The sequence below is a fragment of the Calidris pugnax genome, unplaced genomic scaffold (assembly GCF_001431845.1).
Source record: "Calidris pugnax isolate Ruff unplaced genomic scaffold, ASM143184v1 scaffold20, whole genome shotgun sequence".
Classification (NCBI taxonomy): Eukaryota; Metazoa; Chordata; class Aves; order Charadriiformes; family Scolopacidae; genus Calidris; species Calidris pugnax.
Window position 1 is genome coordinate 19,862,547 of NW_015094510.1, and position 11,647 is coordinate 19,874,193.

General features: G+C 42.0%; 1 protein-coding gene across 2 annotated transcripts in view; it reads left to right on the forward strand.

The window, feature by feature from the left end:
• LOC106902399 (coiled-coil domain-containing protein 169-like) overlaps window positions 1–5,470 on the forward strand; it is a 32,041-nt gene extending 26,571 nt beyond the window's left edge. The window contains exon 8 of one of the 2 annotated variants that reach the window (XM_014965816.1): window positions 3,029–5,470. In XM_014965816.1, the coding sequence (XP_014821302.1) occupies window positions 3,029–3,131 (103 nt within the window). In that variant the 3' untranslated portion in view covers window positions 3,132–5,470. Of the gene's footprint in view, window positions 1–1,424; window positions 1,755–3,028 lie in introns of those variants that run through there. The other variant, XM_014965817.1, reaches the window with a different exon arrangement.
• The last annotated feature ends 6,177 nt before the right edge of the window (window positions 5,471–11,647 follow it).

Consider the following 11,647-nt stretch of genomic DNA (forward strand, 5'->3'; position numbering starts at 1 on the left):
ATTACTGCACAGTTGGGCGCAAGAAGTATACCCTGTAATCCATTATGAGTAATTCAATTAAATATGTGCCTTGCTTGGTCCTTTTTAGCCAACAGAGATTGTAAAATTTTTGTTGATGATAATGTGAGTGATTTTAGATGACAATACATAAAGGCCTCACTGTTTAACAGATTTCTGTTAAGTTATATGGGTTAGAAATTTAAATTTCTGAACTATGTAGAAATAAAATTAGTTTCTGATTCTAATGCTTGTGAGAAAGCTTGAAATTGGAGGAGACTTATTTTTTAAGTGAACCGAAAATATTAAGAATATAAAGTATGAAGAGTATAGGGAATCATATTGCAAGTGTGTAAGGAGGCAGACACAATATTTGCTTTTGGAGCTCTCCCAAATACTTCCTATTTGGAGAGTTCCTGAGCCAGTATGGTTTCTATGTATTTAGTATCTCACAGTAAATAATCTTGCATGAACCCACTTACCTGCATTAGTAAAATGAGCGTACACAATACATATTGGGAACATCTGAAAGCGTAGTGAGTAAATTATAAACTTGAAATTGTGTAGACATATTTTCTTATCAGCTTTATCCTTTTAGTCTGTGTAAGCACAGAATCACAGGATTTCATAAATTGAAACAGTGGACCTTCATGCTTCGGGAGAGGGTATTAGTAGAATATCAATTAATGTAGTACAATATGAATTAATGTCTATAACTGAAGTTTCTCAATATAGAAAAAGCACTGTATGGGTCTGAGATACCCCATATACACCAGTGTGTTTCTTCTGACCCCAGGGATGTTTAACAGCTCATTTGGAGAAGGTCAGGAAGCTAGAACTAGGAGAATTCACTGTTTCTGCTGGGAGATTAAATATCATCAGCCAGATATTGGGATTTGCTGCAGATCAGCACTGCTCTGTGATTATGTTGGGTTTTTTAATAATTTATTTTAGTAGACCATTACTTACCCTGAAATTGTATGACAGTGCATTTCTGTAATTTTTATCAAACAAAAGAAAATAAGTGAGAAAAGACATAAATTGTAAAAGAAAGAAAGTGTCCTGGAATTGCTGGTCTCAGAAGATGCATAGTGTAACAAAATATCCCCTTTCAACCCATTTTCCCTCAGGATTTTTTTTTTTAACTTTTTAAAGTACTTTACACATATGAAGGGAATTGTACATCTTTTAAATTTTCCTTAGTGTCAAAGAACAAATTTTGCAAAGCATTGGCTTTTATAACCCAGTGACTTGGAACTTTCAGGTCAAACTTTGGTCTTAGTTGGCAACACAGAGATAAGAATGGGGATTTGGCATAGTTTGTAATTTAAGGAAGTACTAGAATGTAAGTAAGCACCCATTGATCACCACAAGGTTAACACAGCCATTGTTACATTACTCCTTTTTAACTATGTTTTGATTTACAGCCTGAAGGTTGTTCATTCAAGCTGACATTAATGAGAAATGATTTCATTCAAATAACAGAAGACATGCATGATGGAAAATAAATGTGTTCTTGAGAATAATTTGAAATCGTTCTGGCCAGAGTTCTTACTCACTTCTGTTGGCCTTTCAGAAAACGCCCACCTTCATTGGATTTCAAACCATACTAAGAAACTATTTGTAATGTTTGTCTTAACTATAAGTGCAGGTATGAAAAAAAAACACTAATATATTTTTTGCAACAACGTAACATTTTTGAGTAGTAACTGTGAACACTAATTGTTGATGCATTCAGTTTCCTCTCCATCCAAACACGGAAGCCAAGTTCAGTAGTGGTCCTTTTTATGGTGTTGCGCAGGGCTAGCTGACAACTGGGGAAAAAGCCATGGATGGCTTGATGACTCACGTCTCTGATGCAATCTGAGCAGCCACTTTAATGTCCTCCTGAGCCCTTACTGTCACACTGAGTCATACAGCAGAGCTTATTAGCTCAGTTTCAACACTGCCCTGGCTGCAGCTACCTGGCCTTAAGCGAGTTAAGTCCAGCTGGTATTGAGTGGAAAGAGGTTTTGCTGCCTGCAGAATTCCATTCTGTCTGCTTGGTCCAGCTCTACAGTGATCTACAGATTAATCAATTGATTATGAGTAATCCATCGATTTGAATTTGAAGAATCAATTGATTATAATGTTGATTATATATCAATAAGGCAAACTGAGGCCTTGGGTTCTGATCTTCCAAGCTCCGAGTAGAAGCAGCTCCATACCCCTGTGGAGGCAGCTGTCCCTTCATGACCATGACTGCTTGTGGGAGCTGGAACAAAGGATGTGTCAGTCTCAAAAACACTAACCAGCCACAGGGACAGCTTTGTGGGCTGTTTGCCCAGAAATCTGAAACTTGTGCAGATCATGTCATCACAGCTTCTGCCACATAACAAAGTATTTCTCTGGCTGCCATCATGAATATAATGATGTGATATTGCGATATATTTTCCTTCAGAACACCTATTGCTTGAGAAAGACATTGAAACCCTGCATATTGTCATTAGAATATGTGAAGTGCTGGCTGTCCACTGCAGTAATGAACAGGGAGAGAAGCAAACATAGGTGGCGTACGTATGTGTGATGAGTACCACTTCAGAAGTCTGCTGGCAGCATTTCTTTTGTAAGATCATGGGCTCAAGAGCGTGGGTCTCCAGAGTGGAATACCTGCAGAGACCTGGAACTACATCTACATGAAGTGTTTTTCCATTCCCTAATGGGGATTATGTAACTGATGAAAATGTCTCCTTCACCAGTTACCATTCTCTTTGTGCAAATGTTTAGTATTCTGTTCGTGTTCTTCAAATGCCATCGTTTAGGTAACAGGAAGTAGTCAGGAGTGATGAGATGAGAATTGAGATTGTATGCAGAATAATTAGATGCTCTACTAGCCTGCAAAGCCAGAAATATACTTGTTTTTTCCTCTCTCAGGTTTATTAATTCACAATAGTAATCAGTTATGCAAATGTAAAAAGCATGCAAATTTCTAGCAGTTAAAACTTACAGGGAGTGTGACATTTGATGACTAACTTCACCCATTTTATTTCAGAGGGAGATACAGTGTTTCAGGAAACACGAAGATGGTTAATCCTCAAAAAGGATTCGTTAAAAAGACTGTAGGAACAAAGCAGCTTCCAAAACTAAAGCACTGATTTAATATTAATGCCAAGACCTTCCAATTGCTTTTAAAAAATTTAATTTAACAGGAAGTTTCTAAATTGAAAATGAATGTATTTGTGCCATCCTATTATACCAAACCCAGATCGGTATGTCTTCTTGGCAGCCTTAATGTAAGTGTTCCTCTGCCTAAAGGAATTGTTCTTCTAGTTGGCACCTTTATTCTGGTGATCTCTGACCCTTTTCACTCTGGTTCTCATCAGTGACTCAGGAAGCCTTGGAAACATTGAAGTCCTTTATACATTAGGTAGATCCTTGAACTCTTTGACTGCACAGCAACCACTAAAAACAAACAAACCTCTACAATTTTTGATCTCAACCAAGAAGAAGAAAAAGGCAGACTGATGTAACCTGAAGTATTATCTCACCACTCCGAATGGTAAATCTCAGATAAAATCCATCCAAGGGCATCCTCATTCAGTACAGGCCCCAGAGAGAGACTCTCAAGTAGTCGTATGATGGTACAGCTGAACACACCTTTCATTTAGCTTTTGAATAGACTGACAGCATGGTTTACAAGCCAGCCTGATTTCTTATGTGATACCATACTGTAGGGTCCCTTTACAGCATAACGTTGTTTTATATTCTATGAGCTTCCTCACTGTAGCAGAGAAGACAATACAACTCCAAATTTAACTATTTTAAAAGCTGGCTTGCTGCAGATCATGTGTTGACCACCACTTTCTGTTTGCATAGTTTAGAAGCACAGCACCATTTCATAGAATCATAGAATCATTTTGGTTGGAAGAGTCCTGGAAGCTCATGAAGTCCAACCATCAACCTAACACTGCCAAGTTACCACTAAACCATGTCTCCAAGTGCCACATTCACACATCTTTTAAATACCTTCAGGGATGGCGACTCAACGGCTTCCCTGGGCAGCCTGTTCCAATGCAGATGAACCTTTGTATCCACAGTCTGGGTTCCATAAAAATCTCTTACGTGTTCCTCAGTGGCACTGATCCATGTATTTTTAGGGTAGAAAATAGTGCCAGTCTTTAAAGTCATCTCTTCTATGAAAGTCAGACTACTTCGTATTTTCATTCTTAAGCATGCAATTATTGTTGCAGTTTCATTATCTACATTTTAGTCAGTAAACTTCAGCAGAATTTTTTTAAGTGGCAACAGGAAAAATGTTTTGGTAATGAAGTTTCAAGCCTCTGGGTTACCTCCTAAAAGCTCTTCGCAGAGCAAATGTGATTGATTGACTGCCCTTTTATTATTTTTAAGAGCATCCCTAGCTCTTTGCAGTGTCTAATAAAGCTTTTTGCCTCTTTAAGAGCAGTACTAATAGTTCCTTATTACTGGCAGCATTAAAGTGAGGCTGTAATTAAACTCACACAAAAAGATCAATGATGTCATTCTAAAATGCAGAGAGAGAAGACCTGCAGTATTGTACAGCATATTCAATATGGAAAACTCATTTTTTTCTCTTGCATAATATGAGATTTATTACAGATATTTCTAATGCTACCACGATGCACCTGGCATCTTTCTTTCCTAAGCAGGGTGGTCTGCCCAGCCAGGTTTTTCCCCACCGTCACAGCTGAAAGCCCAGCACAGCTGATTAGGGTAGCACTCTTCTGTTCCCTTTTTTTACATGGAAGGCTTCCAGATTTTGATTGTGCTGGCATTTGTCATTGTGGAGAAGGAGAGGGGGAAGAAAAGAATCACCATAATGGTCCTGTTGGCATAAAAGACAAGGGACATCTGCAGCAGTGAAGAATATCCAGTTCTTGGATTCGTGCAGCAGACATTGACTGCTGCTGCCTCTGAATCAAACGTTAGTTAATGCACTCGGGTTCAGTCCCTGTAGCACCTCAAAATAACTGGAAACATTGCAAAAATGTGTCTGAGCAGCATTTATTCACTTGGACACTTCCCTCACGGGTAATCCTCACTGAGGACTTAAAAAGAGACTTTTTTTTTGAAGCCTAAGAAGATAAAGTTTGGTACAGTTTGGTACAGGAGTGGCCTGCGGAGAGGAGCAGACTCTGTCCTTCTTAGCCCCCGTTTCAGCTCGCAGGAACAAGCTCATGATTTGAAACTCGGTAGTATGATAATTAAGCCCTAAAACATGTGTTTGACCATTCTGATTGTGTGTCCAGCTGTAACATTTGCTGTGCAAAATGGTTATAGTTCTGTACTCTTACTCTTTACATTACTTGGCATTTCATTTTCCTCCTGCCTTTCTGAAAATAGGGGCACCCTGAGAATCGATTAAGTTTGATGACTCAAGTTTCTCTGTAACAGCAAAAAGATAGGTTTTGTTTTCAAAAATGTGTTATTTCTTTGGACCTGAATAAAAATTCTACACTGCTAGTTTTCCCAAACCGTGTTGGAATTTTTTGTTTGGTTTGGTGGTTTTGAATGGCTGAGTGTTTTGAAATTCCTAGTTTTACTTCGCGTGGACTTTTCTCACTGCTGTTACAATGTGCTGTGAAAAGGCTTTTGTTTACATTTGCGGCAATGAACAGTGTCTTTATACAATATTTTCTGTATGAATATTTCAGCACATTTAGGAGTAATTAGTCCTTCAAAGCACAGTAGGTACTGTCATTCTTGGTTTAGGCATAGAAGACTGAATCACAGAGCTAACTCTGTTTATTTAAAGTAGAGATAGCAGCGTAGTGATGTCTGGTCTTTCCCTGATTTCATGACAGGGTGATCTTCTGTGATGGTGTTAACTGTTACAAGGGGAATTCTGCCTCCTCTAAAGTCTCTGTGCGTCATATTCTAAACAGTGGACAAATGTGAAGACCAACATGGGAAATGGAATTGCTGATAGTTGTGGTCAGTGAGTGAATGGAGCTAAACGTCACAGGAAGATAAAGATTAGAGCTGATGGTTTGAATCCGGCCAAACTTCTTCCTGCAGCACAGAATGTAATTGGGATTCCAGATGTACTGCTTGTGGCGTAAGTGCCTTTAATTGATGGACCGAGAAATTTGATATCCTAACTCTTGGCACTTGAGAGTATGTTCCCCTTACGTAGTTACTCATGTAACTACACTGATTTCAGATGAGTCAGTTCAGTTCAGTTGAGGTAACTGGCATTTTAAGTATTTACCTGCATTGTGGACAGAAAATATGAGGTAAAAAACTCAAATGTGGGTAAGCAAACATTTCTTATTTCCCAAAATACCTTTTTTTTTTTTACGTCTCATGATTTAAGAGGGCATTGAGTTGGGATTTTGATTTTTAATAAATCAGTATAGTTCCGCTGTATTCCTCTGTGATAGAATAAAATGAAAATGTTTGCTGGATAGGCATTGACTGTGGGGTTGATTATTATGTAATTATGCAGCATAACCACAGACTCCAGAGAACTTGAATGATGAGCTTCCTCATATTCAGGATATTATTAACAATAAGCAAGATATTTCATTGCTTAAATGCTTTGTTTAATGGGTGCTCCACATAAATAACCGACTAGGTGGTACAGTTCACAGCTTCCCTCTTTCCTGTGATATTCCATCTCCACTGGTAAAGATGAGATGCATAATTTAATCTTAATACATTTCCAGTAGTGGAAAATGCTGCACAGGCATTTTTGGAAATGGGATGCAGACACAGTAGCAAGCTACTAAATAAATAAATAAATAGAGGAACAAACAAACTTCTATGTTATTAAGCTTCTGCTGTTGCTGGCAGACTGGTGTCAAACAGAAACAGTGATTTGAACCAGCTCTGGTTGGAAGCAGGAGTAAAGTGTGTGGATGAAAGTCAGAGGTAATTGCAACGGTCTTATCTCTTTACATACAAGTGTCACACTAATGGCAGACATTTCTAGACCTGATAATGAGGCTTTTCAAAGGTGGCAGCGTGTCATTTAACTCAGCAGATCAGTTAACCCTCCCTTCCAAAGACATGGACATTGTATGTAGTGCCTTGTAGGTTACAGCTTAGAATCCGATTCTCCTGAACTTCACTAATCTGCCCCATAAACTGCTGACCAAGAACCACGTAGAGCCCAAATGAGTATCTCATGTCTACAGGAGCAGGATGCAGATGGACCAGGCTTCCCCTATGGTTCTGTGTGCAAACCAGTGTGTCACTCCACAGAAAGGGCTCACCCGGGCTGTGCTGTCCTTTCAGCAAGAACCAACAACAGCTGAGCTATTGGAATGGGTTTAACATCTGAATCTGTTCTGGGCACTGCCTGTCACACAGGTAGCTTCCACCACTGTCCTGTCCTCTGTGTGGCATGCTCTGTGTAGCTGGCAGCATCCTCTTAAGAAGACTCTCAAGACGCCACAAGTTTCCTCGTAAACATGGAGGTGTGTTTTGTGTCCTCTGGCTGGTGGGCCAGGTGACAGCTAGCTGCCTTAGCTGTGCCCTTGCCATTATTTTGTAGAAATTTCCTCTGGTGCTTGTGACAGTCTTTATCAAGCTCTCAGATGTTCTTTCCATGACCAGAGATGTTGGCACGTCACCCAATAGCAATGGGAAGAGCGATGTAGGCCTGATGGTAGCAACATAGTATTGGGAATTGCGCTCTGTCCACCCATAGCGTAGAGAGCTGAGGACTGAGAAGGATGGCAGTCTGCCCCCTGTTTTGAGCATCTCAAATTCTCCATCTAGAAAGGCAGATTATTTGAGGAGGACTGTATCCCTAGATGAAGGTCCTTTGCTTATTATAGCCAGTGAGAAAACAGGGCAGAGAACGCAGTACTCCACACACACCTGGCTAGGAGAGGCTGATCAGCCACTAGTGCTTGTGCCCAGCGGTACCTGATCAGCCCTAGAGCTGGGCTTCCAGTGCAGGCAATGCAGCTTCTTCAAATTTTGCAGCTGGGAGTGCTCTGTTGCCACGGCCTGGCCCACCATCACCACTGCTCCATCAGGATTCCGTATCAAAGACTTCCCGGGTGCTCTCTTCCCTGATGTAAGCAGCAGAGCTTCACTTTCAGGCTGGTAAAGTTCCTACGCTCTGGTTTCCATGTAACTTCCTCACCCCTCCCTTTGTTGCCTGGGAGAGGATGAACCCTGCTTCAGGAACCCCTCTGTAAAGTGGGGAGAATAGTATGTTTCTGGTGCTGAAAAGGGGTAGGAAGATAGAAGTCCATACACCAGCGCTGGCAGGAAGACAACTGATCTTCCTGTACTCGGCACTGGTGAGGCCTCACCTTGAGTACTGTGTCCAGTTTTGGGCTCCCTACCATAAAAAAGACATTGAGGTGCTGGAGCGGGTCCAGAGAAGGGCAACAAAGATGGTGAGGGGTCTGGAGAATAAGTCTTATGAGGAGAGGCTGAGGGAACTGGGGTTATTCAGCCTGGAGAAGAGGAGGCTGAGGGGAGACCTTATTGCTCTCTACAACTGCCTGAAAGGAGGGTGTAGAGAGGTTGGGGTCGGTCTCTTTTCTCAAGTCACAGGCGACAGGACAAGAGGAAATGGCCTCAAGTTGCGCCAGGGTAGGTTCAGGCTGGGTATTAGGAAAAATTTTTTCACTGACAGGGTTATCAGACATTGGAATGGGCTGCCCAGGGAAGTGGTTGAGGCACCATCCCTGGAGGTGTTCAAAAGACAGGTTGATGTAGTGCTGGGAGGTATGGTTTAGTGATGATGCTCCTTGTTTGTTGTGCGGGTGTCTATTTTTGTCAGTTAGGTTGATGGTTGGACAAGATGATCTTTAAGGTCCCTTCCAACCTAGAAGATTCTGTGATTCTGTAAAAACACAGGGAGCCTAAGTAAGCCTGACCTGAATCAAATGGGTTTCCTTTTGTCTTACAATGAAAATGGATAACATTGGTGCTGTGTTGGAGCAGAAACTCAACAGCTGCGGCCGCTGCGTCTTACTGAAAAGAATCAGCAGTAAAGACTCATGTCAGGGTATTTCCCAATGAACACAGCCCAGCAGTTGCTCTGCAAATCTTGTCGAAGGAAAAAATGTCAGCCACGAAAGGAGAGGGAGCCCTTGTGAGGGGTGGGCGAGGACACGCCTTGCTTCCAACCCACTCTGCAGAGCTCCTGCAGCTGTCTGATCCCTCCTCACCACTAGCAAGTGTCCTGTGGGGAATCTGCTGAGGAATGATGTGGTGTAAAGGGAGCGAGGCAGGCCAGGGAGCCGAGGAATCATGCACAGCTGAAGGGTTATTCTGGGGGAAGGATGAAGCAACGAGGGTGCACCCCCTTGACTCATCCTGTGCTGATGAGGATACCAAGACATCTTAAAAAAGGAGCAGAAGGGGAAAAGAAGGAAACGGAAGCGTGGGAATCATCTGTTCCCAACTTGGGGCTTGAAAGTCATCCATCTAAGCCTGAGCTAATCACTGTATACTCCATGTGTAGTCAAAGGGAAAAAATAGACACCTTCAGAGGGCAGTTCCTCTCCTCCTAACAAAGATGCTTAAAATGGGTCAGGTGACACATCTACTGGGTTTCTCTCCACAGACTAGAAAGAGAATATAGGATGACAAATTCAGAATAACCTTTCTAACATGTAGCTAGGGAATGTTGAAACCTGTTGTTGAAAAAGTCTTTCAGTAGAGAGTCTGAGCCAAGAAGAAATGTTGAGCTGCAATTTCACTCTCCTTTGGGGAAATCTTTTCCTCTTGCAATCGCCCGGCACACAAGAGAGGACCTGTTGTTTAAGCACCGTATTTACAAGGCCCACAGATCTATTCTCATGTTGCATATGCACTTACAAGGGCAAATTACCTTTTCTTTTTTTTTTTTTCCTTCCCTTTGAAGAGATTTGGCAAGCTCCACGCTCTTTTGAAATCAAAGCAACAAGCTGTTGCATTATTCTAAAAAGCCCTCTCTAAAGCCTATGGACTTCCAATATACAGGTGGGACAATATAGCCCATAGATCAATTTGCTACAGACCATAGAAGAAACCTGATGCAATTGCAATAGGAATCAATAAACTAGAGATCGATACTTCTTTATGCATTCCTGTCTCTTAAAAAGCTGAGCTAGGAATTTACTAATGACAAGTCAAATTATTGGCTGGGCAAATGTGTTCTTGGAGGATTAAAATAGTTTGCAAGTCCTGCCAGGCCTGCAGTGGCTGACAGCGTAACTTCATTAGTGTAATATATTTCTAGGGCAAAGTTAATTTGTCCAAATACACTTAAAAGTTTTGGATGAAATCATCTGCCTTGCCTTAGACTGCCATTAGAAATCATGTCTCGGGCCAAGCCTTTGGTCTCTCATTGGCACCTGAACAGAGAGGATGGGTGCTGTGAGGAGAGGATGCTCCTGTGCCACCGCGGCCTCCTGGCTTGGAGGGGTGTGGGAACTGGGTGTCCTTCACGTGGCTGGTGAGGAGTGGAAGACCATAGGTCTGGGATGTGTCTTCCACTCCACACTTCTGTGGTTGTTGTAGTTTGGGCTGGGTTGGGCTGGCCACTAAAATGAACCTACAACCCTGTTTTTAAGAGTCCTGTGCTCTGCCGACTGAGCCAGCCGGGCTGGTGTCACCCAGCACCAAGTCTGAAAAGTTACCATGCCATGCTGTGCTCATTGCTGCCTTGGCTAATGTTAATTTGTATGAAGATGTTAAGTGGCTGGTGTTTCTGGGTGTACCCACAGACGTAATAAACTGGAGGAATAATGGGAATTCCTAACAATCCAAATCAACAAAATGCTTGCCGGAGACAGAAAAAATACTTCTTTCCAACCCAATCAAAAATAGAAGACCAAAAACTTGATATTACGAAGCCACACTCCAATTGCCTGGCTACTCTTTGATGCCTTGGCCATCCTGGGCTCTGTCTGACCCTGGTTCCCCTCGCCAGGCCTAATCCCCAACCCCACCTGTGGGCAGATGTCCTGTCCCAGCCTCGACTATGCCCTTCCCAGGGGAGGTGCCTGATGGCCCTGTAGCCCCCTGTCCTGGTTTGAGGTAAAACAGAACTAACTTTCTGTTTAGTAATTTTACTTTTTTAGCTGGGCCTCTTCTAACTAACTAAACTCTGAAATTAACAGCATATTGTTCAGAAACTTCACTCTCACAGTGATAAGACCTGGTTATACCAAGGAATGGTGTGCAGAGAGGCCCCTGCTTATACTTATTGCTATAACAACCAAGGTCAGGCAAATTTATTATTTGCCCCATTGGAGGGTCGGAAGCCGAAAAGCGTAGAGGGGTCACAGCTGTAGGGAGGAGCGGACAGGACAGGTGACCCAAAACTGACCAACAGGGTATTCCATCCCATCCGCATTGTGCTCAGTATAAAAGCTGAGGGATCAAAGGGTCAACTCTTCTTCCTTCAATGGCCAATGTCCAAGGAGGACCCTGTCTGTTTGTCTGCCTTTGATCCCGATCCGAGCGTTCCTGACTCCAGATCTGGAATCCAGCTCCTGTCCATCACCGAGTCCAGCCTGGGACTTTCCCACTGGTGATGTGATCATCATCCTGGGAGCTTGATACGGTTTTGTATATACTGTATACTTTTTTTTCCCTGTTTTTTTCTTTTCTTCTTCTTATTTATTATTTCATTATTTATTAATATTTTCATTAAAGTAGTTTAGCTTTTTCTAAA